This window comes from Zosterops lateralis, assembly GCF_965231275.1.
Source record: "Zosterops lateralis genome assembly, chromosome: 30".
Taxonomy (NCBI): domain Eukaryota; kingdom Metazoa; phylum Chordata; class Aves; order Passeriformes; family Zosteropidae; genus Zosterops; species Zosterops lateralis.
Window position 1 is genome coordinate 5,101,449 of NC_139790.1, and position 26,956 is coordinate 5,128,404.

The 26,956-nt window shown below is 59.9% G+C and overlaps 1 protein-coding gene across 1 annotated transcript in view; it reads left to right on the forward strand.

Moving 5' to 3' along the window:
• FER1L5 (fer-1 like family member 5) overlaps positions 1-26,956 on the forward strand; it is a gene marked incomplete at both ends in the record, with an annotated part of 51,406 nt that overhangs the window by 223 nt on the left and 24,227 nt on the right. Inside the window, 45 exons of the mRNA XM_083880425.1 lie at positions 359-487; positions 618-673; positions 750-841; positions 913-1,021; positions 1,101-1,232; positions 1,308-1,436; positions 1,512-1,574; positions 1,947-1,997; positions 2,325-2,355; positions 3,077-3,219; positions 3,301-3,433; positions 3,881-4,125; positions 4,178-4,287; positions 4,719-4,795; positions 4,890-4,966; positions 5,505-5,618; positions 5,702-5,846; positions 6,200-6,324; positions 6,605-6,696; positions 7,694-7,892; positions 9,383-9,526; positions 9,855-9,968; positions 10,205-10,368; positions 10,451-10,743; positions 11,512-11,675; positions 12,126-12,302; positions 12,683-12,794; positions 13,006-13,057; positions 13,114-13,345; positions 13,701-13,859; positions 13,956-14,054; positions 14,386-14,562; positions 14,636-14,834; positions 15,227-15,315; positions 15,402-15,443; positions 16,073-16,204; positions 16,276-16,431; positions 16,513-16,604; positions 17,271-17,468; positions 17,896-18,044; positions 18,459-18,598; positions 19,127-19,215; positions 19,376-19,471; positions 25,236-25,358; positions 26,782-26,923. Of these exons, the coding sequence (XP_083736551.1) occupies positions 359-487; positions 618-673; positions 750-841; positions 913-1,021; positions 1,101-1,232; positions 1,308-1,436; positions 1,512-1,574; positions 1,947-1,997; positions 2,325-2,355; positions 3,077-3,219; positions 3,301-3,433; positions 3,881-4,125; positions 4,178-4,287; positions 4,719-4,795; positions 4,890-4,966; positions 5,505-5,618; positions 5,702-5,846; positions 6,200-6,324; positions 6,605-6,696; positions 7,694-7,892; positions 9,383-9,526; positions 9,855-9,968; positions 10,205-10,368; positions 10,451-10,743; positions 11,512-11,675; positions 12,126-12,302; positions 12,683-12,794; positions 13,006-13,057; positions 13,114-13,345; positions 13,701-13,859; positions 13,956-14,054; positions 14,386-14,562; positions 14,636-14,834; positions 15,227-15,315; positions 15,402-15,443; positions 16,073-16,204; positions 16,276-16,431; positions 16,513-16,604; positions 17,271-17,468; positions 17,896-18,044; positions 18,459-18,598; positions 19,127-19,215; positions 19,376-19,471; positions 25,236-25,358; positions 26,782-26,923 (5,786 nt within the window). The remainder of the gene's footprint in view (positions 1-358; positions 488-617; positions 674-749; positions 842-912; positions 1,022-1,100; positions 1,233-1,307; positions 1,437-1,511; positions 1,575-1,946; positions 1,998-2,324; positions 2,356-3,076; positions 3,220-3,300; positions 3,434-3,880; positions 4,126-4,177; positions 4,288-4,718; positions 4,796-4,889; positions 4,967-5,504; positions 5,619-5,701; positions 5,847-6,199; positions 6,325-6,604; positions 6,697-7,693; positions 7,893-9,382; positions 9,527-9,854; positions 9,969-10,204; positions 10,369-10,450; positions 10,744-11,511; positions 11,676-12,125; positions 12,303-12,682; positions 12,795-13,005; positions 13,058-13,113; positions 13,346-13,700; positions 13,860-13,955; positions 14,055-14,385; positions 14,563-14,635; positions 14,835-15,226; positions 15,316-15,401; positions 15,444-16,072; positions 16,205-16,275; positions 16,432-16,512; positions 16,605-17,270; positions 17,469-17,895; positions 18,045-18,458; positions 18,599-19,126; positions 19,216-19,375; positions 19,472-25,235; positions 25,359-26,781; positions 26,924-26,956) is intronic.

Sequence of the window (26,956 nt, forward strand, 5' to 3'; positions counted from 1 at the left end):
GGCGCGGGTCGGGGAATGTCCCCGTGGGAAGGGACACTCCAGGCTCATCCAGCCCCGCACAGGACACTGCGCGCTCCCGCGGGCCCGTGGGGTCACGGAGCGTCTCGCGTGGGGACACGGGGCCGCAGTTACCGGGTGCCGCCACCCGCCGTTGGCGCTCTGTAACACGGGAACTTAACTGCCCTGCTGTCGCCAGAGGGGTGGTGGCACCTGGGGCTGGCACGGTGGTGGCAGTCCCTCGGTGACAAACCTGCAGCCGGTGCCCCAACCTCGGGGTGGCACATGGGTGGCACCCCCTGGTGACAAACCTGCGGCCATCCGCGGTGACAGCACCTCGGGGGTGGCCCGTTGGTGGCAGCCCCCTGGCGACAGCTCCGTCCCCGGTGCCAGCGCTCCGTGGCCATGCTGCGGTGCCATGTGGTCGCCGTCCACATTCCCGGGGCCACCGGCTTCGGCCCCGGTGTCCTGCTGTCCGTCTGCTTCCGAGGTACCCTGGAACTGGGGACACCGCGGGGGCTATCCCTGTGCCACCGGGTGCATATGGCCGGTGCCAGGCTTCCCCTGGCACCCCAACGTCCCCAGCCTGAGGTGCCACCACCCCTCCTGTCCCCACACAGGCGTCCCCAGGAGAACCCGGGTGGTGCCCGAGGAGCGCAGCCTCACCTGGAATGAGGTGAGGTGGCCCCGGGGTGACCCGTGGTGGCACAGGGACATCGGGTCACCCCCCTGACCGGTGTCACCGCCCTCAGGAGCTGGTGTGGCCGCTGGACACGTGTCCCCTGAGTGCCACAGACACGCTGGGCCTGCGCCTGCGGCGCTGGGAGTGCCCGCTGCCCCAGGGGTGAGTGACAGCCCCGGCTAGGGGCCACCCCCTCACTGCGGCCACCCTCACCGTGTCCCCCGCTCCCACAGGGACCTGGGTGCCACCACGGTGTCACTGGGTGAGTTGGTGGCCAACCCCAGCCTGCCGATGGCCGTCAGGACCATCCCACTGCTGGACCACCGGGAACGGCCCACAGGGGTGAGCCCGCACCCCACAGCACCCCACAGCACTCAAGGGTGCCAGCGGGCACTGTCCCCGTGTCACTGTCCCTTCGCAGTGCACCGTCACCTTTCGCTGCTACTACGACCCGCACGGCACGGCCGCGGATGGCCCTGTCCCCACCGCGCAGGGACAGGTGGCACTGGAGGCACCCGCGGTGGCCCCCGCAGAGAGGAAAGAGGATTTCCAGGTACGGCACCCGCGGGCGCGGTGACACCCGGGGGCGACGTCCCCTCGCGGCCACCACGTCACGGCCACCCCGCAGGTGCGGGTCAGGGTCATCAAGGGCCGGCAGCTGCGGGGCAAGGACATCAGACCCGTGGTGAAGGTGCAGATCGGGAAGCGGAGCTTCCGCACCCGCAGCCGGACCGGGAACAACCCCTACTTCAATGAGGTGACACCGCCGAGGGGACGTGGGGACGGCCACTGTCCCTCAGCTTGCCCTCACTGTCCTTCTCCTGGTTTTTAGGTGTTTTGCCAGAATTTCCGCCAGACGCCCGAGCAGCTGGTGGCACAGCCCATTCACATCCAGGTGGGAGGGGTCGGTGGCACCGAGGGGACAGATACAGGGGGGGCACAGGGACAGGGACACAGGGCCAGGGGCACGGGACAGGGGCAGGGACGGGGACACAGGGACACAGACACAGGGCCAGCGACAGGGCCAGTGACACAAGGGCATAGATATAGACAGGGACACAGGGAGAGAGACAGGGGCAGGCAGGGACCAGGACACAGGACACCCACACAGGGCCAGGGGCAGGGCCAGGGACACAGGGACACAGAGACAAGGACACAGACACAGGGGCAGGGATGGCGCAGGGACACAGACAGACAGACAGACACGCAGACACAGGAACAGAGGGACAGGGACACAGGGGCAGCCATGTCCCTTTTCCCGTCACAGGTGCTCCGTTCACCAAATATCTGCACCAAATCCGTCATTGGTGTCTTCGAGGTGAGGAGTGCAGGGGTGGGAATGGGGGATTGGGAATGGGGGACCAGGAATGAGGGACCAGGAATGGGGTTCGGGAATGGGGCATTGGAATTGGGATTTGGGAATGGGGGATTTGAGTTGGGGTATGGGAATGGGGGACTGGAAATGGGACGTTGGGAATGTGGTGTCAGGAACTGGGGTTTGGGAATGGGGTAGCAGGAATGGGGTGTCAAGACTGGAAGATCTGGACTGGGGTATCAGGAATTGGGTTTTGGGAATGGGGTGTCAGAAATGAGGTGTTGGGAATGGGGTGTCAGAGCACTCTCACCCCCTTTGCTGTACCCACAGCTCGACGTTGGCACCATCTACTCTGCCCCAGGTAAGGAGAGGGTTGATATGGCACTGAGTGACACTGTGTGACACATTTTGGGGTGACACATTTTGGGGGGAGTGCTTTAGGCAGGCCCTGGCTGAGGCTGAAACCGGTGGTTTTGGGGAACCCTTTTGAGATTTCAGGGATGTTTCAGGGGTCTTTTTGGGGAACCCTGTGAGCTTTTGGGGGGTGTTTTAGGCAGGCCCTGGGCTGGCATGGGGGTGACACATTTTGTACGATGTCTCAGGCCGGCGCTGCCCAGGGGTGAAACTTCATTTTGGGGGAACACCGTGCATTTTAGGCCAGCCTTGGGGTGACACTGGGGTGGCTCTGGTGACACCAGGGTGACACATTTTGGGGAGTGTTTTAGGCAGGGCCTGGCCGGGGCTGAAACCAGTGATTCTGGGGAACCCTGTGAGATTTCAGGGATGTTTCAAGGCAAGCACTGGTCAGGGATCTTTTGGGGGAAGGAATCCTGTGAGATTTTGGGGGGGTGTTTAGGCAGGCACTGGTCAGAGTTTTTTTTGGGGAACTCTTTTGAGATCTCAGGGATGTTTCAGGGGTCTTTTTGGGGAACCCTGTGAGATTTTAGAGGGGTTTTAGGCAGGCCCTGGGCTGACACATTTTGGGCGACATTTTAGGCCAGGATGAAACTTCATTTTGGGGGAAGACCGTACGTTTTGGGAGGGTTTTAGGCGGGCCTCGGGGTGTCTCTGGTGCCAGCCAGGTGACCGCGGTGTCCCCGCCGTGCCAGGGCGCAGCCTGAGCTGCAAGTGGCTGAGCCTGCAGCACCCGCGGCACCGCGACGGCCGCTCGCAGGGCTTGCTGCAGGTCAGCCTGGCCGTGCGCCGCGCCGGGGAGCGCGCCCAGGTGAGCGCCCCGCCCTGCCCTGGCCCCCAAAACCCCTCCCGGGGGTCCCCGCGCTGCCACACCCCCCCCCCTCCCCCCAAGAAACAGGAGATGCCGGCGGGGGACGAGGATGTGGAGGGCAACCTGCTGCGGCCACCGCCCTGCGCCACCACCCTGCAGATCCGCGTGTTCCGCGCCGAGGACCTGCCACGGGGTGGGGACACCGGGGACCGGGGTGGGGACACCGGGGACTGGGATAGGGACAGGAATTTGAGGTGGGGACACCAGGATTTGGGGTGGGGGCAGATTTGGGGATCTCCCCCTGCTCACCACAGGTTGGGCACACCGGGGGTTTGGGTTGGTGACATCGGGGAACTGGGATGGGGACACCGGGAAATTGGGGTGAAGGGCTGATTTGGGGACCCCCTGCTCATCACACGGTGGGACACCGGGAATTTGGGGTGGGGGCAGATTTAGGGATCCCCCTGCTCACCACGGGGTGGGATACGGGGAGTTTGGGGTGAAGGGTGTATTTGGGGACCATCCTGCTTCCCACAGGGCGGGGACACCGGGCATTCGGGGAGGGGGTGGATTTGGGGACCCCCTGCTCGCTGTAAGGTGGGAACCAGGGGGGGATTTGGGGTGGGAATGGATTTGGGGACCCCTCAAAATCCCCGCGCAGCGGATCCGGCGCGGCCGGGCCTGGGCGGCACCACGGGCTCGGCGAAGGTGTCGGTGCGGGTCGGCTTTGCGGGCAGGACGGTGAGCGCCGGGCCGGGAATGGGGGAAATTGGGGTGCCAGGCAGGGAACGGGGGGTGCCGGATCCTTCCCGGGGCTCACGGCTGTCCCCGCCGCAGCTCTGCACCCGCGGGATGCCCCCCGATGGCGGCCCCGAGTGGAACGAGGTTTTGTTCTTCCCTCTGCGGGTGAGGAGCGGCCCCAACCCCACACACGTCCCGCATCCCCCGCCCCAAACAGGCGCGCCCCAAAAAGGGGGACGGCCCCGTTTGCACAGCCACGCTCGGCGATGTTCTCTCCTCGCAGCTGCCTCCGATCTGTGACGAGATCCTGCTGGAAATCCTGCAGGGGTGAGTGGGGGACACTGCGGGTTTGGGGGACACCCCGCGGGTTTGGGAACGGCCCCGGGTTTGGGGGGACACACTGTCGGGTTTGGCTGATAGTACCGGATTTTGGGGGATACCCCAGGGGTTTGGGTGACATCCCCAGGTTTGGGGAACACCTCTGTGGGTTTGGGGGACACTCCTCGTGTTTGGGAGGTATCCCTGGGATTGGGGAACAACCCCAGGGGTTTGGGTGATCCCCCTCGGGTTTGGGTGACATCCCCGAGTTTGAGGGACACCCCTCAGGTTTGGGGGACACGCCCTCCGGGTTTAGGTGGCAGTTCCGGATTTGGGGGACACCTCTTTGGGTTTGGGGGACAGTGCTGGACTTGGGAAACACTCCTCGGGTTCGGGGTACCCCATGTGTTCCCGTGCACCCCTGACTGTGCCCCCACCAGGTCGTGCCCGAGCAAAGTCCTGGGCAGGGCCACCCTGAGGCTGTCCCAGATCTCCCGGGAGCCGGACGAGCTCGAGGGTGAGCAGGGTTTGTCCCTTTTTCGGGTCCCTGTTAGCCAGACCCCTTCCCCACCCCACACCCCCACCCTGAACCCCCTTTTCTCTGCCCCCAGAGGGGACCCCCGGGTTCTTCCCCTGCTTCGGGCCCAGCTTCCTGCCCTTCTACGGCCCCCGGCCGGACTCTGCCCGGGTATGGAGGGGATTTTGAGGGGGGAATGGGGTGTTTGGGGACAGAATGGGGCGTTTGTGGGGAAAACAAGGAATTGTTGGGGCAAAGGAAGAATTTTTGAGGGCGGTGGGATGTCCGGGGTGAAGACGGGGCAATGGGGGAGAAAAGAGTGTTGGGAAGGGGAAACGGGATTCTGGGACTTGGCAGTAAAGGTTTGGGGAATGGGAAAGGGAATTTGGGACGTTTTCCAGGCCAGTGGGACATTCGGAGTGAAATGGAGTGGAGAGAACAGAGAATGGGGCATTTGAGGGAAAATGGAATTGCTAGGGCAGGACTTTTGGAGACAATGGGACATTTGAGGTGAAAATGGGATGTGGGAAATGGAGAATAGGGTGAAATGGGATGGGGTGGATGTGGGAAATGGAGAATAGGGTGAAATGGAATGGGGTAATGGAGAATGGGGCACTTGAGGGAGAACAATTGTTGGGACAGGACTTTAGGCAACAATGGGATATTTGGGGTGGCTATGGCACCCCCACACCCCGGCGTGGTTTCCCAGGACTTGGGGCTGGTCTATCGGGGCCGGGTGCTGCTGGAGCTCTGCACCCACGTGGGGACCCCGCCCGGGCGCCAGCGCGACGCCGTCGCTGCCGTGGACGCTGAGCAGGCACAGGTGGGGACACAGGGACAACAGGGCGATGCCACCTCCTCCCTGAGGGGACAGCCGGGCATTTTTGGGGTTTCTCCTCGTTGCAGAGCCACCTGCCCTACTGCCAGCTGGGGCTCTGCGGGGTTTTCTACTCGGCCACCATGGTGCCCGGTGGCCCCGAGCCCCTGCGGCTGGAGCTGGGCATTGGCAGCGCCGCGGCCGCCACTGCGCAGGGACTGCCCGTGTTCGACGGTGAGCTGGGGACACCATGGGGCCACCGCGGGCACGGGGACACTGCCACCACCCCCAGGCCAGGCCTTTAAATGGGCTCGGTGAGGCAGTGGGGGAAATGTTGGGAGTTGTTAATTAGGGTAATTATTAAAGAGTTTGATGCCCGTGTCCGTGATGAGGGGCTGGGAGGTGCCTTGGGGTTGGGGACATGGACTGGGGTGGCACCTGGATGATGTCACCTGTGGATCAGGGGACACTGGGAATCTTGGATGATCCCATGACACCTCCCCAGAAGCCATAGCTACCCCTCACCAACGTGGCTGAGTCCTTTCTGACCCCAATTCTCCCAATTTTTCTGATTTTCCTGGATTTAGGGAACCTCTACCACCACCTGCCGTGGTTTGGGGACAAACCGGTGGCCGCTGTCACCTTGCAGTGGGAGGACGCTGGGCACCGCTGGGACAGCCTGAACTGCCTGCGAGTTCTGTGCCAGCGCCTGGTGAGACCCCAAACCAGGAGGGGATTGATCCCAAACCTGGGAGGGTCTGACCCTAAATCCCGGCAGGGACTGATCCCAAATCCGGCTGGGGACTGATTCCAAATCCAGGTGAAAATGGCTTGGTGTGGGATTGATCCCAAACCTGACTGGGATGGGGTGAGGCTGATCCCAAATCCAGCTGGGGACTGTTTGAGGTGGCATCGATCCCAAATCCATTTGGGAACGTTTGGGGTGGGATTGACCCCAAATCCATTTGGGAATGGTTTGGGGACATTCCCAGGAGAAGAACCTGGCTGAACTCTGGGGACACCACGGGGACACCACAGGGGACATTGGGGCCAGGCTGCTGCGGGAGCTGGCCCAGGACTGCATGTGAGTGATCTCAAATCTCAAAATCAAGGTTTGAGTGATCTCAAATCCCCAAATCATGGTTTGAGTGATCCCAAAACCAGGGTTTAGGGCTGGCGGATGGGGAATCTGGGGCTGGCAGTCGGGGTTTGGGGAATTTGGGACACTTTAGGACACTTTGAGGGCCGTTCTGGAGGACAGTTTGGGGTGGAAAAGGGATGAGGGGGGCGTGGGGTATTTGGGGCGAAAATAGGGTTTTTGGTGGGAGAATGGAAGGTTTGAGGGAAAAACGAGGAATTGTTGGGGAAAAGGAAGAATTTTTGGGGTGAAAGTGGGGATTTTGGGGCAACCCTGTGGGGTTTTGGGGTGATTTTGGGATTACTCTGTAGGGTTTGAGGGGTATTTTAGGCAGGCCCTGGCTGAGGGTGAAACTGGTTCATTTTGGGGGAATTCTGTGGGGTTTTGGGGTGTTCCAGGGAAACCTTGGCCTGGGATGATTTTGGGGTGATCCTGTGGGGTTTTGGGGTGATTTTGGGGTGACTCTGTGGAGTTTTGTGGTGACCCTGTGAGGTTTTGGGGTGCTGCAGGGAGGCCCTGGCCTGGGGTGATTTTGGGGTGCCCAGGTCCATTTTTGTGGTGATTTTTGGAGTAACCCTGTGGGTTTTGGGGTTATTCCTGGGGTGGGGTGGTTTTGGGGTGTCCCCATGTGTTTTTGGGGGTGTTTTGGGATGCTGCAGGGACACCCTGAGCTGGGGTGATTTTGGGGTGTTTTGTGGTGTTTGGGGATTTTTTGGTGTGATTTTGGGGCACTGCAAGGACGCCCTGGGCTGGGGTGGTTTTGAGGTGACCCTGTGTGATTTTGGGGTGTTTGGGGCTGTTTTGGGGTGCTGCAGGGATGCCCTGGGCTGGGGTGTTTTTGGTGTGATTTTGGGGCATTTTGGGGCACTGCAGGGACAGGCTTGGCTGGGGTGATTTTGGGATGAGTTTGGTGTGATTTTGGTGTGATTTTGGGGCGTTGCAGGGACGCCCTGGCCTGGCTGGAGGAGCAGCCCACGCCGACAGCCCTGGACCAGCAGCTGCGCAGCTCCCGGCGGCTCCTCCTGCGGCGGCTCCGGCGTGCGGCCGAGGCCGAGGCCCAAAAACCGCCGGAGCTGCGCCGGGACGTGCTGGGGATGATGGCACAGCGGTGGCTGCGGCGGGTGGCCGCCCTGGCCATCGAGGTGGGGACAAAACCCCCCGAAAATGGGACCCAAAATGGGGCTAATCAATCCCCCCAGCCAAAATGGGACAAATCAAACCCCCTGAAAAAGGGACAAATCAAAACCTCCCCAAAATGGGACAAATCAAAACCTCCCAAATGGGACAAATTAAAATGCCCCCAAATGGGATAAACCATAAACCACTGAAAAATCAAACCCCCTCCCAAGACAGGACAATTCAAACCCCCTACAATGGGAGAAATCAAAACCCCCCAAATGAGACAATTCAGTTCCTCCCCCCGCCCAAAATGGGACAAATCAAACCCCTCAAAAATGGGACCCAAAATGGGACAAATCAAACCCTCCCACCCCCAAAATGGGACAATTCAAAACCCCCAGTGCTGATTTCTTGTGTTGTTGAGTTGGGAATTTATTCCTGGGTGGGGATCACAAAATTCTGGCCCCCAAGGGCCCTGAGGTGGAACTTTTTCACTTATGGACCTCCTTTTAACAAAGAAATTAATGTTTGAAATGAGTAATTTAGAGCTGATATGATATGGTATGATATGATATGATGTAATGCAATATAATATAATGTAATGTAATATAATATAATACAAATCTTATCTATAATATAGTGCAATCTATAATAGGCTGCAACATTATCTAATTCTATATCATATCATGACACTGTTGGAATAATCACATAATAGTTATTATAACAGACGATAACATGAGAAAAATTAGTATATAATACTTTCAGTAATACTCTTGTGTAGTTGACATAACATTAATAGTAATAATAATGGTAATAATAATAATAATATTAACAGTAGCGATATAAGCATCAATAACAATAATATTAATAATGATAATAATAAAGTAGAATGATTCCTTGAAACGCCTCCATTTCTTGCCCATCCCCTGCTGGATTTGGTACTAGACAGAAATAAAATCATGTAGTGTATATTAAATTAATAACAACAGTAATAACATTAATAGTAGCAATAATAACAATAATAGTGACAGTAACAATAATTTTTAAATTACAATCCTGGGATGATTCCTGGCAGTGCCCGAGTTCTCTGCCGATCCGCTGCTGGATTTGGTATTAGATGGAGATAAAATTATATGGATATTAAATTAATACTATTAATAGCAGTAATAATAACAACAACAGTAACAGTAATGATAACAATAACAATAATCCTGGGATGATTCCTGGCAATGCCTGAGCTCCCTGCCCATCCCCAGCTGGATTTGGAACTAGATAATATAAAATTATAAAGTGTATATTAAATTAATAATAAAAATAATAACATTAATAACAACAAAAACAATAACAATAGCAGTAACAATAATTTACAAATTATAATCCTGGAATGGTTCCTGGCAATGTCCCGGTTCCCTGCCCATCCCCTGCTGCGTTTGGGTCTCTTTGGGGCCGTTCCTGTCCCATCCCGGTGCCGCTCTCACCGTGTCCGCTGTGTGTCCCCTGTGTGTCCCCGCAGCCCCAGGCCGGCGTCCCTGACGTGCAGCTGTGGCTGTTGCGGGGCCAGCTCCGGGTGGCCTCGGCTCGTGTCGCCGCCACCGATGTCCTGCACTGCCCCCGCGCCTGCGGCCCCCTCTGCGGGCGGATCCTCACCCTGTTCCTGGTGCGAGCTCCTGGTGTCCCCTTGTGTCCCTACATGTCCCCTTGTGTCCCTACATGTCTCCTCTGTCCCTGTTCCATGTCCCCTCTCTATTCCCACCTCATCTCCTCCAAGTCCACTCCATCCCTGCTCTGTGTCGCCCCACGTCCCCTCCCCGTCCCCTGCACACCCCCCCCATGTCCCCTCTCTGTCCCCTCCACATCCTCCCTCTGTCGCCTCCATGCCCTCCCATGTCCCCTCCATGTTCCCTCCATCCCTGCTCTGTGTCCCCTCCTGTCCCCTCCCTGTCCTCCGGCATGTCCCGACCCCTCGGTGACACTTTGTCCCGCAGGGCCGCGGGGACATCCAGGCGCAGGTGCGGGTCCGGCTGTGGCTGGGACGAGTGACCGAGAGCGGGGACCTGACGCGGCTGCTCAAGGGGACCCTGCGCTTCTATACCGAGACGGTGGGGACAGCGAGGGGACAGCACCGGGAGGGGACAGCACCCGGGAGGAGACAGTGAGATAGGACAGAATTGGGAAGGGACAGCGGGGAGAGGACAGCGCCTGGGACGGAACAGCACCGGGGAGGGGACACCTGGGAGGGAGCAGCACCGGAACGGGACAGCACGGGAAGGGGACAGCACCGGGAGGGCACAACATCCCCCAGTGTCCCGTGACGCCAGGTCCCGTGTCCCCCCAGTACGAGAACCAGACGCGGCTGTGGGGGAAATGGGGGCCCCGAAAGCTTTTGGGGCGCCCCGCGTTCTCCGACAGCTCCGGCCGGGCCGGGCCCCCCCCGGAGCAGATCCAGCCCCCCAAGGGCTGGCGCTGGGACGGCCCCTGGAGCGTGGAGCGGCCGTGGCGGTGAGCGGGAGGGGACAGCCACCCACCCTGCCCCTGCGGGCACTTCGGCAACCCCAGAGCTATTGTCCCCTGGTGTCCCCAGGGCGCTGCCACGGCCGGAGCCCGCGGTGAGTGCAGTGCTGGAGGAGGTGTATGAGAACCAGAGCCGGGATCCCGGCGGGAGCTGGAGCCCCTCTGGCACCGCCAGCACGGACGCCGTGAGTGGGGGACAGCGCGGGGACACCGCGGATGACACCAGAGTGTCGGGGCTCAGCTCTCGTCTGGGTTTGCAGGAGGGGGTGGCGGTGCCAGCGAAGGAGGAGATGGCGTGTCCCCAGGGCTGGCATGTCACCAGTGACTGGCGCGTGGACATGGAGGGGGACGTGGATGAGGACGGTGAGGGGGGGGCACAGCACAGCAGGGATGTGGGTGACAGGGGGGACAGGGATGGGCTGACAGGAATAGGGGTGACGGGATGGGGATGATGGGGTGTTGCTGATTTTCTTAGGACAGGAGGTCATGATTTATATCAGGACATTGAACTACTCTGAGGCCTGACCTGAAGCCTTGGTGAGGCCTTGAAGCCTGTGGCGCACTCGAAATTCCTTCAGGCTTGTGGCGCAGTCAGAAATAGATATTAAGGTGTTTGGGAAGATAATGGGGTTTTGAAGGTCACCGAGTTGAATAGTTAATAGGCACATGTTTAGCCACCTTAACTGTAAGTTAAATAGTGTATGTTTTCATTCTTTCCCTTGCTGTGTGCCAATGGCTGAGCTATCCAAAATGTAAACTATATAGAAATGTATAAAAGACGCCATTTCTCTCAAAATAAAGCAGTTGCGCAGTGTTAATCATATTGATCGGATCTGCGTTTCTCTGGCCAGTCTCTTATTATCTAGGTAGCCCTCGTTAGGATGGGGATAGAAGTGACAAGGATGGAGATGATGGGAATAGTGTTGGCAGTGGTGAGGGTGACAGGGATGGGGTGACAGGGATGGAGGTGACAGGGATGAGGGTGACAGGGATGAGGGTGGCAGGGATGGGGGTGAAAGGGACAGAGGGGATGGGGATGGGGGTGGCAGGGATGGGGTAGCAAGGATGGGGTGACAAGGGTGGAGGTGACAGGGACAGGGTGGCAGGGAAGGAGCTGGCCCCTGTGTGCAGGCTGGCAGTACGGGGTGGGCATGGAGGATGGCAGCCCCCCGGCAGCGTGGCACAGTGAGGGACAGCACTGCCACACCCTGCGGCGCCGGCGCTGGCTCCGGGTCCGCCACAGGGATGGTGACAGCAGGACACAGGAGCAGGACACCGACACCCTGAGGAGCCTGGTGACACATGGGGACAGCAATGGGGCAGAGGGGATGGGGGGACAGGGATGGAGGTGACAGGGTTGGGGTGGCAGGGATGAGGGTGGCAGAATGGGGGTGACAGGGATGGAGGTGACAGCGATGGGGCAGTGGGGATGGGGTGACAGACATGGGGTGACAGGGATGGAGATGACAGGGTTGGAGGTGACAGGGATGAAGTGACAGACATGGGGTGACAGAGATGGAGATGACAGGGATGAGGGTGGGAGAAAGGGTGTGGCAGGATGGGAGTGACAGACAGGGGTGAGAGATGGAGGTGACAAGGATGGGGAGGCAGGATGGGAAGTGATGGGGACATGATGACGGGGAAGGGGGTGATGGAGATGAGGGTGACAGGCCCGAGGGGACAGGGTCGCTGTCTCCATGTGATGCTCTCCCCATGTGACACTGTCCCCATGCTGTGCCCCACAGCAGGACCCCGAGGAGCTGTGGGAGGATGAGGCCTGGCAGCCCGAGTGCTTTTGGGGCTGCTCCTTCCAGCCCAAGGTGCCAGCGGGGCCCCGGTGCCGCCGCCGCCGCTGGCAGCGCAGCCTGGTCCCCGCCGAGCCCACGCCCGTAGCTCCGCTCTTCCTGCTCCAGGGAGTGCCGGTAGGAGCTGCCACTGGACTGGGAACAGCCAAGAGGGACACGGGGGACAGGGAGAGAGGGATTGGGGCAGAGGGAAGGGTGAGGGATGGGGATGGAGGTGTGGGGATGGATGGATGGATGGATGGATGGATGGATGGATGGATGGATGGATGGATGGATGGATGATGGATGGATAAGGATGGAGGGATCAGGGATGGAAGGATGTAGGGACAGCAGGAGAGATGGAAGGATTGGGGGATGGAAGGATGGGGGGATGAATGGATGGAGGGCTGGATGGAACCCTGTGGAGCTGGGCCATGATGGGACAGTAGGACACAGGACAGGAGGCCACAGGGCCAGGGGACAGCAGGGTCCCCCCAGCCCACCCCGTCCTCTCCCAGGACACCGAGGACCTGGCCTGGGACAATCCAGCTGTGGCCCCACAGCTGCCGGAGGGTTCCTCCCTGACACCCCTGCAGCAGTCGCCCCCCTTCATCCTCTGCACCTTCCAACGTGAGCCGGGGAGGGGTCGGAGAAGGACTGGGAGGGTCCGGGGAGAGATCGGGAGAGACCGGGGAGGGACCAGAAGGAGCCGGGAGAGGCCGGGAAGGTGCCGGGGGGTCGGGAAAAGTCGGAGAGGGGCCGGGAGGGATCGGGAGGGGCCGGGAGGGGCCGGGAGGGACCGGGGGTTCGTAGCCTCCTCTGACTCCCCGCCTGCCCACAGGGCCCGGCCGCTTCCAGCTCCGCTGTTACATCTTCCAGGCGTTGGATCTGGCGTCCGGCAGCCCCAGAACCTCCTTAGGTGGGACCCACCCCCACCATCCGCCCCCAGCCCCGGTCTCGCTGGCAGCCCCGGGGCGCTGACGGTGTCGCTGTCACCAGATGCCACCGCGCACGTGTCGTTCGTGTCGCGGAGCCAGCGCACGCGGGTGGTGCGCGGGGCGCTGGACCCACGGTGGGAGCAGACACTGCTGTTCCCCGGGGTGCCGCTGTTCGGGGACCCCCGCGGGGTCCGGGATGAGCCCCCCGCAGTGGTGGTGGAGGTGTTCGACCAGAGGGGACAGGTAGGGGACACAGCGGGTACGGAGACACACAGGGGGACAGGGATGGGTGAGGGATGGGGGGATGGAGGGAAGGGGAGAGATGGAGGGAAGCGATGGAGCGATGTTGGGAGGAAGGGGAAAAGGCAGGGAAGGAGAGAGGGAGGGAGGGAAGGGTGGAAGCAGAGGGATAGATGGATGGATGGATGGATGGATGGATGGATGGACGGACGGACGGACGGACGGACGGACGGACGGACGGACGGAGGGTTGGCAGAAGGGATGGTGGGACAGGTGGTCAGGGCTGGAAGGACTGGTAGGGTCAGGGATGGAGGGACACACCCATGGGGCTGCCCCGCGCTCAGGTGCTGCCTCGCAGGGCACCGGTGTTTTCCTGGGGAGGTGCGTGTGCTTCCCGCGAGTGTGGCTGGACGTGGGGCACCGGGAGCTGCCGCGGCTCCAGCCTCACCCCCTGCAGGGCCCGCGGGGCCCGGCCGGGGAGCTGTTGGCCGCCTTCGAGCTCCTGCACGAGCCCGAGGTGAGGGGGTGGCACGGGGTGGCACAGGGTGACAGAGGTGATGCAGAGGGCACCCAGGGCTGGGGTGCCATTGTCGCTGTGTCCTCCCCGCGGCAGGACGGGTCCCCGGCCCCGCTCAGCCCCCCGCCCCTGAGGAAGGACGAGTTCAGCATCCCCCCGGATCTGCGGCCGCGCCTGCACAGGGTGACACTGGAGGTGGGAGCCACCCTCAGGGAGGGGATAGCGTGGGACCGGGTGGAGACAGCGTGGGAAACGTGATAGGAGAGGGATGGGGACAACGGGTGGAGCAGGGAATGGGATGGAGACCGGGCCGGCTGGGGACAGGGACAGGGATGGGACAGGGATAAAGGTGGGTTGGGGACAGGGATGGGGACAAGGATGGGACAGGGATAAAGGTGGGCTGGAGACAAAGTTGGAGATGGACACTGGGAGTGGGACAGGCGGTGGACAGAGCTGAAGATCTTGGGGATTCCTTGGGGACAGGGATGGGGTCAGGGATGGAGACAGGGCCCCGGGAGCCCCGCAGGGTGACAGGATCCGCGCGTCCCGCCAGGTGCTGGCCTGGGGGCTGCGGGGCCTGCGCGGGGCCGTGCGGGAGCCTCGGCTGGAGCTGCACTGGGGGGGGCAGAGCCTGTGGACCCCCCCGATCAAGGACATGGCCACCAACCCCAACTTCCCCAGCAACGCCTTCGTGCTCACCCTGGTGAGCACGGCGGAGGTGGAGGGAGCCCCGCCCGTGGGTGGCACCGCGGGTGACCCGGGCGTGTCCCCACCAGGCGCTGCCCGAGGAGGAGCGGTTCGTGCCGCCCATCCGCCTGCGCCTCTGGGACCGGGCGGGCACGGAGTGGCGGCTGCTGCTGGGCCGGGCCAGCGTCAGGGCCCTGGGGCGGTACCGCTGCCCCCCGCCCCGCCAGGAGCGGCTCCTGGGCTCCGGCACTGCCAGGAATGGCTCTCACACGGTGGTGTCAATGCCAGGTACTGCCTGTCCCACCCCTGCCATGTCCCGGCTGTCCCTGCCCCATCCCAGGTGTCCCCTGCCTATCCCAGCTGTCCCCTTCCCATCCCAGCTGTCCCTGCCCATCCCAGCTGTCCCTGCCCCATCCCAGCTGTCCGCTGCCCATCCCAGGTGTCCCCTGCCCATCCCAGCTGTCCCTGCCCCATCCCAGGTGTCCCCTGCCTATCCCAGCTGTCCCCTGCCTATCCCAGCTGTCCCCTGCCCATCCCAGCTGTCCCTGCCCATCCCAGGTGTCCCTGCCCCATCCCAGCTGTCCGCTGCCCATCCCAGCTGTCCCTGCCCCATCCCAGGTGTCCCATGCCCCATCCTGGGTGTCCCCTCCCTCATCCCTGCCTGTCCCTCTCTCCCACAGACGACCTCCTTTCCCTGCCCGTCTCCTCCAGCTTCTGGAATCGTTGCTGTTCCCGTTTCCTGGCCACAGCCCCAGCCAGGATGGCTCATGTGAGTCCCCCCAGTCACCTGGCACCAGTCCTGTCACTGCCTGGCCCCGTGCCTCAGTTTCCCCCAAAGCCCTTTTCTGCTTCCAGGACCTGCTCAGCTACCTCAGGAACAACATGGCTGAGGACAAGGTTGGCACAGGAACAGGGCCACCAGGGCCACCAGGGCCACCAGGGCCACCTGTCCCCACCTGCTTCTGCTCTCCACCAGGACAAGGAAGATGAGGAGGATGAGGACGAGGAGGAGGAGGAGGAGGAGGAGGAGGAGGGGAAGGACTGGTGGAGCAAATTTTATGCTTCCATGGAGGACAAGGACCCCCAGTCTTGGAGGGGAGCCAACAGGGACAGAATAAAGGTGAGGCAGAGTTGGGAGCTGCAGGGATGGGGACAGGGACAGCTGGGGACAGGGATGAGAGTGAGGTAGGGACAGGGACAGGGATGGGGACAGGGATTGGGGCAGGGATGAGGTGGGGACAGGGACTGGATGGGGATGGAAATGGGCTGGGGACAGGGACAGGGAGGATGAAGCAGAGGTGAGGACGAGGATAGAACTGAAGATGAGGACAAGGATGGGGATGAAGCTGGGATGGGGACAGGGATGAGGACGAGGAGGGAGTGGGAACAAGGATGTTGGTGAAGCTGGGGCAGGGACAAGGATGAGGAAAGAGCTGGCACTGCACAGGGGAAAAGCCCCAGGCCGGGGCTGGGGGCAGGAGCCGGACCGGGCACGGGGATGAGCCCAGGCCGGCCTGGCCCCGCAGATTTACGGCTGCGAGCTGGAGGCGGTGCCCGAATTCGAGGGGCTGCAGGATTTCTGCCAGACCTTCCCCCTCTACAAGCCGGGCCGTTCCCCCCTGCCCGGGCATGACCCCGAGCCTGTGGGCAGCTTCAAGGTGGGTGAGACCCCCCGGCGGGACCCCGGCAACGGGGCGGGACCCTCGGAGGGCACCGAGGGGTCTCTCAGGGGCTGTTCCGCATCTACCCCGAGCCCGAGGAGCCCGGGGCAGCCCCCCTGCCCCGCTGCTTCCAGCCGCTGCCGCCCAGCCAGCCGCAGGAGTGCCTGGTGCGGGTCTACGTCGTGCGAGCCTTGGAGCTGTCCCCCCACGATGTCAGCGGGCTGGTAAGGACAGTGTGGGACCCTCGGGAGGCTGGGCAGGGGCTCCCGGACCCGGTGTCACCCAGTGTCCCCTCTGTGCCCCAGAGCGATCCCTATGTGCGGGTGTCGCTGGGCAAGAGGACACTGGGACAGCGGGACCAGTACGTGCCCAACAGCCTGGAGCCCGTTTTTGGCAGGTAGGGACGGGTGGCCCTCGGCACTGTCACCCCCTGGGTGGGTGGCCCCTGGAAGTGTCACCCCCGGGGCGGGTGGCCTGTTAAAATGTCACCCCCGGGGTGGATGACCCAGCACTGTCACCCCCAGGGTGGGTGGCCCGGCACTGTAACCCCCCAGGGTGGCTCTGGGTTGGAGGTCCCTGCCACTGGGAGGGGGATACTGGGGGGGCTCATTCCCGACGGCAGGGTGGCCCTGTGCCAGCCTGGCCTGGTGTCACCAGGTCCCCATGCCCTGTGCCACCAGACCCTTGTGCCTTCACCAGACATCCCATTCCCCAGACTGCTGTGTCCCTGTGCCACCACCTGTCCCCATTCCCTGGCCACCCATCTGTGCCATTCTCAGTGCTGCTATGTCCCTGTGCCACCAGCTGTCCCATTCCGTGTCTTGGTATGTCCCTGTGCCACCACCTGTCCCATTTCCAGTGCTGCTGGATCTCTGGGCCACCACCTGTGCCATTCCCTGTGCCACCAGCTGTCCCCATTCCGCAGGCTGCTGTTTTCTTGTGCCACCACTTCTCCCATTCCTTGTGCTGCTCTGTCCCTGTGCCCCCAGCTGTCCCCATTCCCTGTCTTGCCACGTCTCTGTGCCCCCATCTCTCCCTGTCCCCACGGGTTCACTGTCCCCAGTGCCAGCCCTGAGGCTGATGACATTCCTGCCACCAGGATGTTCGAGCTGACAGCCACCATCCCGTTGGAGAAGGACCTGCGGGTGACAATCATGGACCACGACAAGGTGCCACCAGACCAGGAGATCGGCAGCACCACCATCGACCTGGAGGACCGGCTGCTGTCCCACTTCCGTGCCCACTGTGGGCTGCCCGCCCAGTACCGCCCGTGCGTGTCCCGGGGGCATGGGGACACAGGGAGGGGACACGGGGAGGGGACATGAGGGGCTGGGGGACACGGAGGACTGGGGTGACACGGGGGTCGGGGGAGCTGGGGGCAGGGGTGGGCACAGTGGGATGAGGATAGGAATGGGGTGGGGAGCACAGGAATAGGGACGGGGGCAAGGAAAGTGGGGTCAGGGTGGGGACAGAGGGATGGGGGGGCACAGGAGAATGGGATGGGGTGAGAGCAGAGTGATTTGGGACAGGAGGAGGAGTAGGATGGGGGACACAAGAGGGTTGGGGGGCACAGCAGGATGGGCACAGGGAGCTGGGGGTGGACACAGGGAGTGTCTATTGGGGACACAGGGGCTGTCTGTTGGGGACACGGCTGGCACAGGTGATCCCAGTGCTGTCGCTGTCCCCAGCGTGGGCCCCTCGGGCTGGCGGGACCAGCTGTGCCCCAGCCGGGCCCTGGAGCTGCTCAGCGGCCGCCGGGGGCTGCCCGCGCCCCTCTTCAACCCCCAGGGCACCGCCCTGACTCTGGGCGGGCAGAGCTTCGAGCTGCGGCACTTTGGTCAGTGGGAATGGGGCTGGGGGAGCTGGGGAGGGTCTGGAGGGGGTCTGGGGGGATCTGGGAAGGGTCTGGTGGGCATTTGAGGGGTTCTGGGGAGGGTCTGGTGGAGGTTTGAGGAGTCTGGTGGGGATCTGGTGGGAGTTTGGGGGGTCCAGGTGTTTTCTGGGGGAGACTGGGAGGGATGGAGGGTTGTGGGGGACTGAGGGGGACTTGGGGGTCCTGGTTGGGGGTCTGGAGGGGGATTTTGGGGGATCTGGATGGGGGTCTACAGAGAGTTCTAGGGAGAGGTCTGGGTGGGATCTGGGGGTGTTGGAGGGATCTGGGTGGGACTTGGGGGTCTGGAGGATCTGGGGGTGTCGGAGGGATCTGTCTGGGCTCGGGGGCTCTGTGGTGGGTGACAGGCTGGTGTCACAGAGCGGGGCCACCCCCCATCCCGGCACCTTGGGGTGCCCCGGGAGCGCCTGGCCCTGCATGTGCTGAACCTGTGTGAGCTCGTCCCGGAGCACCTGGAGACACGGAGCCTCCAGAACAGCGCCCAGCCTGGGCTGGAGCAGGTGGGGACACCATGGTGACAGGGACACTGAGGAGGGGGTGACGGGGACATGGCGGGGGCAGTGACAGTGACATTGGGAGTGATGGGGACACCGAGGGGACAGCGACACTGGCATGGGGTGATGGGGACACCATGGTGGCAGGGACACTGATGAGGGGGTGATGGGGACACTGTGGTGACAGCAACACTGAGAGGGGGGTAATGGGGACACTTGGGCTTGGGTGGTGATGGGGATCTTGGGATGACAGGGATGTTGCCAAGTAGGGACCCCAGGGTGATGAGGACCATGGGGTGTAGGATGTGCCAGGGGGACTTTGGGGACCCTGGGATGACAGGGACCTCGGGGGGTGATGGGGATACTGGGGTGACAGGGACACTGGGGATGGGTGCCCAAGGACCCCAGGAGTGGGTGATAGGGCCTGGGGGTGACAAGGACAGATACTGGGGGAACAAAGGGACCGAGAGGGAACAGCAAGGGGACATCAAGGGGACACAAAGGCCCAGTGCCAGCCAGTCAGCGTGTCCCCAGGGCAAGGTGCAGATGTGGGTGGACATTTTCCCCACCAGCCTCGGCCCCCCCGGACCCCCCGTCAACATCGACCCCCGCAAGGCTGAGGGGTGAGTGAGTGACCAGCCACCCCAAGAGGGACAGGGCCACCACCAAGGGGACAGTGCCTTCCTCGCAGGGACAGGGCCATCCCAGATGGGGACAGGGCCATCCCTGGTGGGGACAGGGCCATCCCAGGTGGTAGGTGACATGTTCCTGTCTCCTGCTGAGGTATGAGCTGCGCTGTGTGGTGTGGAGGGTGCGGGACACAGACCTGAGGGATGTCAACCTGCTGGGCCAGCGCATGAGTGACATCTACGTGGCTGGGTGAGCTATCCCCGTGTGTCCCCATCCTGTCCCCAGCAACACGGGGTCCGTCACCCCCCAGCATCTGTCCTGCTCATCCAGAGACTCTTGTCGCCCACCGCTATTGCAATTATGGACACGAAAAGACCACACTCACTCATTTGGTTGAAGTGAGGAAAAAAAAGAGACAGTTTATTATGGTTTAGGGTTTAAGTAGGATTGAAAACCTGGTTAAGGATTGGTAGGTGAAAAGAACACCTCTCTGACCTCAATGGTCAATTCAGAAGTCCATCACAGAGAGGAATGAAAACAATCTCTATTGTTTTGAGAGACTGCAAGGGAAAGTATGTAAACTATCATCAGAAGGCTGAGGATTAAGATGACATCTCACCCTTTTTGTGATAGGAAAAAGAAAAAAAAAAAGAAAAATGAACATTGTTCAGTCTATGCTCGTGGAGGAACCATCAGAGTGGATACTTGCGTCATCTGCATCCAAGTCACCACTCGATGGTTCATCCACTTGCTACCTTTCACTTTGGTCACAGCCTCCAGCCTGGCCGCTGGCTGGTTTCCACCTTTGTGGTCACAAGTCAGGACGAACACACTTTGCAGGCACCCAGCACACCCCAGTATGTGTGGATACACATGCATACCCACGACCCAAAGCGATAAGGTCATAGGGACCTTCCCACTGCTTGGTGACTAAATTTCGCACTCTAACCTTCGCTCGAGGCTGATGCATCTCGTCCGAAGCTTGCAAAGAAAGGTGATGGTTCAACATGACAGGATTACTAGAATTTTGCGGTACCATAAGGTGGTTGATGGTATACAAGGCGTTTGCCAACCGACTGTGCGGGGTTTCACCCTGCATTCCCTGCTTTTGTTTTTGAAGAACCCGCTTCAGAGTACCATGAGCGCGTTCTACAATAGCTTGACCAGTCGGGGAATGAGGAATACCAAACTTGTGAGACATACCCCACAACTGCAAAAACTGCCGCACCTTCTGTGTGGTGTAAGCAAGACTACTGTCAGTCTTCACAGCAGAAGGTATGCCTAGGACAGCAAAAGCCTGCCTCCACTGGGCAATGACTCACGGATCTTTTCTCCTGTGTGAGCAGAAGCCCACATTGCAGAGGAGAAGGCGTCAACAGTGACATGCACATACTTGAACCAGCCAAACTCGGCAACTTGAGTAACATCTGTCTACCAAACCTCCAAGGCCCTAAGGCCTCTGGGGTTCACCCCTGCCGGCAAAGGTGCAGCCAGCGCGTGACAGTTGTCGCATGATTCGACAATGTCACGGACCTCTGTTGGCGTCAGCTGAAACTGCTTCTGCAAGGTATGTGCGTTCTGATGAAAAAACCCATGCGATGCCTTGGCCTGCATGAGTGGGTCAGGCTGAGGTGCTACCCATGCTGGGTTAGCCAACTTGTCAGTCCTTGCATTACTTTCCGCTATGAATCCTGGCAAGCTGATATGACTTCTGATGTGCAGAACATAAAATGGATGAACCTGGGCCTGAATAGCACACCACAGGGTCTTCAGAAAATGAAACAAAGCAGCATTGTCAACTTCCTTCAAAACTGAATGACCCAACCACTGTGCTATGTTGGCCACATAAGCAGAATCTGACCAAATTGAAAGGTTCCTGGGAAAACTTTTGAAATGCCATGACAGCAGCCCTCAATTCAACCAATTGGGCTGACCCATCCTCATGACCTTCCAGAACCTGCCACTCAGATCCATCCTTCCAAGTAACAATGGCCTTTCCTGTCCTTCCCGAGCCGTCAGTAAAGACGGTGGGTCCTTGCACTGGTTCCTGGCTATTCCTGGGCCACAAAGAAATTTCCATGAATTTTGCCACTTGCAATAGCTTATGGTTTGGCAGATGGTAAGTGATCTGCCCTGAAAAATTTTCCAGAGCACTCTGCAAGGAAATACTGTTTGCAAAGCTCCAATCAAAGTCCTCCCGTAGTACCGGGAGTATGATCTTTGCGGGATCTGCACCCATCAATTGCAGGCACTGTTGCCTGCATTTAATTATCAATCAAGCAATGAGCTCAAACAATGCAGTTGCCATCTTATGCAGCTGATGGGGCAGGAAGACCCATTCCAAGATGTGCAAGGAGTTGGACCATTCATCATACCATTGACCAATGATACCTGTAGGATGTAAATCTGCAATGATGATGAACACAGTGACATCAACGGAAGGATCAATGCGATAAACTTGACGAGCAGAAACAGCTCGCTGAACCTCCTCCAGCACCCGACATGCCACAGGGGTCAATGCACGAGGTGATTTTAAATCAGAGTCTCCCTTTAACAAATGAAACAAGGGAGACAATTGTGCCGTGGTGAGTCCTAAATATGGATGCAGCCAGGTGATGACACCCACCAGTTTCTGGGCATCATTCAGTGTTTTCACCGAATGCACAAACTGCACCTCTTGGTGCTGAACTGTTGGTTCCAAGATCTTGACCCCCAAATATTTCCAGGGAGGCTGCTGCTGAGCCTTCTCTGGAGCCACCTGCAATCCGTGAGAATGCAAGGCAGTGAGCAACTGAGGCTGTATCCTCAGCAACTCATCCTGGGTGGACGCAGCCACCAGTATATCATCCATGTAATGGTAAACATGAGCATCGGGAAACTGCTGGTGAACTCCAGACAAGGCTCTGGCCACATACCATTGGCAAATGGCTGGTGAGTTGCGACAGCCTGGGGAAGCACCCTCCATTGATACCTCTGTGCGGGCTCAGCATTGTTGATCGTGGGCACCAAGAAAGCAAATTTCAGCCTGTCATCGGGATGCAAAGGAATTGTAAAAAAACAATTCTTCAGATCCATGATGAAGACCAGACAATCAGCGGGAAGCATGGTGGGTGATGGCATACCGACCTGCAACGTCCCCATGCCTTCCACCACAGCACTGACTTTTTGGAGGTCTTGTAACAGCCTCCATTTCCCAGACTGCTTTTTGATGCAGAAAACAGGAGTGTTCCAGGGGCTTGTAGAAGGCTCCAGATGTACCCTGGTCCAGCTGCTCCTGCACCAAGTCACGAAGGGCGACCATCTTGTCTTGGGGGAGGGGCCACTGGTTCTCCTAGATGGGTTTGTCCACCAGCCACCGCATAGAAGGCATAGGACACCTTGCGCCCTTCATCACAGTGGCCCCCATCAAAAATCCGTCCCGAGACACACCCCCTACGCGACCAGAGTGTCCCTCCTCCAGAGATTGATAGGAACTTCAATTGTGACATGAAGCCAAACCGTGGCCGTCTGTCCCTCTGGGTTCGTGATCTTCACGGGCCTCCGGCTCATGTAACATTGCGCTGTTCCTGCCAGCCCTGTGACAGACGTCTGCACTCGATCCAAAGGCCACTCTGGGGGCCAGGCAGCAAGGGAAATGATCGTGATACCCGAGGCAGTGTTGAGGAGCCTGAGAAGGCTAATCTCAGATGGCGTCGCACCAGGGATGGACAAGGTGCAGATCTTTTCAGGCTGGCCTTTTGTCAGGACAGCAGTCCAGTAAACCTGTGGCGGCTCTGTAGATCCAAAGCCACCATCTCCCCACAACCGGTTTTCTGCCCCGCGAACAGAAGACTTAAAAAGTACAAGTTGAGCAATCCTGGTTCCTTTGGGGATTGTGACAGGGATGATGGGTGTGGACACCATAGCATGAATTTGTCCCATAAAATCCGCATCAATGAGTCCCCCATGCACAATGATACCCTGAGAGATGGCGCTAGATCTCTCCATAAGGAAAGCACTCATGCCATCCCCCAGGAGACCAAAGGCATCCAAGGGGCCCTGTGCACCCCACAAGAGTCTAAGACAACTGTTACTGCTGTGCAGACATCAAGCCCTGCTGAGCCGCTGGTACTGGCAGTAAGCCGGCCAAGCAAACCTCCATCGGCTCTGGAGCTTGGGGAGAGACTTCCCATTTCCCGAGTTCGACCAGGGCTGACCATTAACATGCGTCGTCACCTTACAGACATCCGCAGTATGATTCGGCTGTCCACACCCACCACACAAAAACAAGGGGATTGTCATCCCCTGTGCTTTCTTCCCATTTCTTGTTGGCCTGAAGCAGTCCCCTGCTTCCGCTGCCTGCCCTGTGGCCAATTTCAGGCCAGCTGGGGGCCAGCAGCCTGGAACTGCCCACCCTGCAGCCAATTCCAGGCTGGCTGGGGGGCAGCAGTCGCAGCTGCCATTCTATGACCTGTGATGTCTACCTTTGCACAGGCCTCTACCATCTGTGGTATAGAGGGATCATCTGGCAAGACTTCAATGATTTTCCTACATTCTGCGTTACTGTTGCTTCTAGCAACTTGTTTGAGCAGAAGCACCCTAGCAATTGGATCTTCTACCTGTCTCTCCACAGAAGCAGTCAGCCTCCCTGCAAATTGTAGGAAGGTTTCCTCAGCCCCCTGGACAATAGTCACAAAGAAGGCCTGTGGGGCAGCCGTTTCTATGGTCTGAACCATTGCCGCCATGTCTGTTCTCATGCACTGCTCAAGCACTAGGGGGTCAAAGACAACCTGCTTCTTAGGATCAGCAAAGCTGCCTCTACCCAGCAGCTCGTCCACCCCAATCAAACGCCTGGGATCTTGCTGGCCCAGCGCAGCGTTCTGCAGCACAACTCTTTGTGCCAACTGGGCCCATTTGGACTCAAAAATGTCGTATTCAACGGGCGGGAAAAGAGCACAAGCCAAATTGCAGATATCGCAAGGTGGCAGCATGTCAGAGTTAAAGACTTGCAGCACCTGCATGACTTCAGCAGACCCCAACCCATGTTTACTGGCTGTGCCACGGAGATCCATCAGGGCTTGCTACAACAAAGCCTGATGGGTGTTACCAAGTGGACCTCGAAACACAGGGAATGCCTGTAACCTCCTGGGAAGGTGTCTGCATCTGCCCAGTCCTGCTCGGAAAACTCCATGGGAGCAGGAGCAGATGCCTGGCTGGAAGGCACTCCAACCCCATCCGACCTCGCAGACCCTGCTACTCCAACAGGGCTAGGAAGTTCACCTCTTCCCTCAGGGGGGCGCTGTGCCAAATCACAGTCAGCCATCTCCTCGACTTTGGTTTTCATGTCTCCCCAAAACCTTGCACGGTCTCTCGGACGCACCATCACCTGGCATGGGGGCAGTGTCCACAAACCCGCCAAAGCGGATCCATCACGAGATGTTTTACCCCAGGGAGACACTGGTCTCCCGGTGGCCGTATCCCCGCCTGCACCAAGAGTGAACAGCATGGGGCCAGCACCGGCTGCAGCCCCAGCATCCATGGACAGTGACAGCGGCGGGGCCAGACCTCCCGTAGGCTCCGTTGGGGTGCGTAGTCCCAATGCCGGATAGCGGGGAGTCAACCCGGGCTCCCCCCCACCCAGTGCAGGGGGGGAATGAGGTGCTGGGACAGGCGCAGCTGGGAAGCCACGGCACTGCTCCGCCTCGCCATCTGAGTCTCGACCGGCAGCGGGGGGGCCAGCACAGGCAGTGCGGACGGGGTGGCACCTGCGGGGGGGCGGGGTGCGGCGCAGGGCCGCTGGGACCCCACCCGGCCCTCGCGGCACAAGCAGTGTCTCTCGCTGCACCGGACGAACCTGGCATGGAGAGAGGAGGGGCTGGTATTGCCCCCAGCATAGTCCTGCCAGTGGCGCGGAAGCCGACAGGGGGCACTGCCCACTCTGCGCAGGGTGGGACACGCTGCTCGCCTACAGGGACCGGATCTGACATCAAGTCAATCAAAACTCCCTGCTCTGGGGCCGCCACCGTCTGTGCAGATGCGTCAGCCAGTGCAGCGCTACGCGGGGCCACTCCCAGTTCCGCCACCGGCCCAAGGGGGTATTTCGTGGCTATGCCACAGTGCGGGCACTGCGTCATCACCGCATCCGGCTCTACCAAAGGTGCATGTGGAGCCCGTGACTCCTCACCTGCCCCCAGTGCTGGAAAGGCACAGAGGGATGGGGAGCCACCCCTGCTCCCTCGCCTTCCGGGTGCTGGGACAGGTGGAGTGGATGGGGCCAGTGCAGCAGCCGCGACTGGCTCCCTAAAGGCCCATGGGCCCTTGTCCAGCAGCTCATCCACTGAGACCAGCTGGCTGGGGGGCCCATCTGCCCCCCCCGCCCTGGCAGGGCCAAGCTCACTGCCAGGGGCAGGAGCATCCTCAAGCGCGGCATCCTGGGAGGAAGATAAAAAATCCCCCCCCCCCCGTTCGGATCCTGAACCCGCTCCAACTTCCGAGAGGGGCAGCTCCCTCTCAGTCTCAGCCTCCAAGTCGGAGAACTCTCCAAGAAAGCCGCAGGCACTCCTAGGGGGCTCCAGGCTCTCTCATCCCCTCCTAGCATTATCACACTATATCCAAAGCAATGCCAGCTCCGCGATGCCTGCCTTGCGAGTCACGGCCCAAGTCCGAATCAGATGATCACCAAAGTGGCTCCAGGCCTCTATCGAGGCCAGCGCCCCGTCATAAGTAAAGAAGCCTTTCACCTTTCCATAATAATATAAACGCCGAAAATCAGCGTTGGAAACGGGGGCCTTTGCCTAGTCCAGCAAACCTTGCCAGACCTGCAAGGCCAAGGCATCAAAGTCGGGGAAATTGGACATCATTCCTGCAAAGACTATGCACACACAACCCATTACCTGACTGGTCTGACTCCACACCTGCAATTCTCACGAGTAGTCACCACATGTTGCAGTTATGGACATGAAAAGACCACACTCACCCATTCGGTTGAAGTGAGGAAAAAAGAAGAGACAGTTTATTATGGTTTAGGGTTTAAGTAGGATTGGGAACCTGGTTGAGGATTGCTGGGTGAAAAGAACACCTCTCTGACCTCAATGGTCAATTCAGAAGTCCATCACAGAGAGGAATGAAAACAATCTCTATTGTTTTGAGAGACTGCAAGGGAAAGTATGTAAACTATCATCAGAAGGCTGAGGATTAAGACCACACACCCCCAGGTTTTTTGTCACCCCAGGGTCCCCATGCCCAGGTTGTCTGTCACCTCAAAGTCCCCAGCACCCCTTCCCAGGGTCCCTGTCACCCCAGGGTGTCCCCATACATCAGTGCCATCAGTGTCACTTCTGGGCTGGTGTGGGTGGCTGGGGTGACACAAGGGTGACAGCAGTGTCCCCTGTGGGGTGGCACAGTGGTCACAGCAGTGTCCCCGCACATGTCTGAGGTGGCACAGGGGTGACAGCAGTGTCCCTTGAGGGGAGAAACAGGTGACAGAAGTGTCCCCACACGTGTCTTGGGTGGCATGGAGGTGACAGCAGTGCCCCCACACGTGTCTGGAGTGGCACAGAGTGACAGCAGTGTCCCCGCAGGTGGCTGGACGGGCTCCCAGAGCAGCGGCAGCAGACTGACATCCACTATCGCTCCCTGGATGGGAACGGCGCCTTCAACTGGCGCTTTGTGTTCCCCTTCGAGTTCCTGTCGGCCGAGAAGCTCTGCGCCATCCGCCGCAAGGTCAGGAGACACCCAGGGTGGGGACAGCACGGG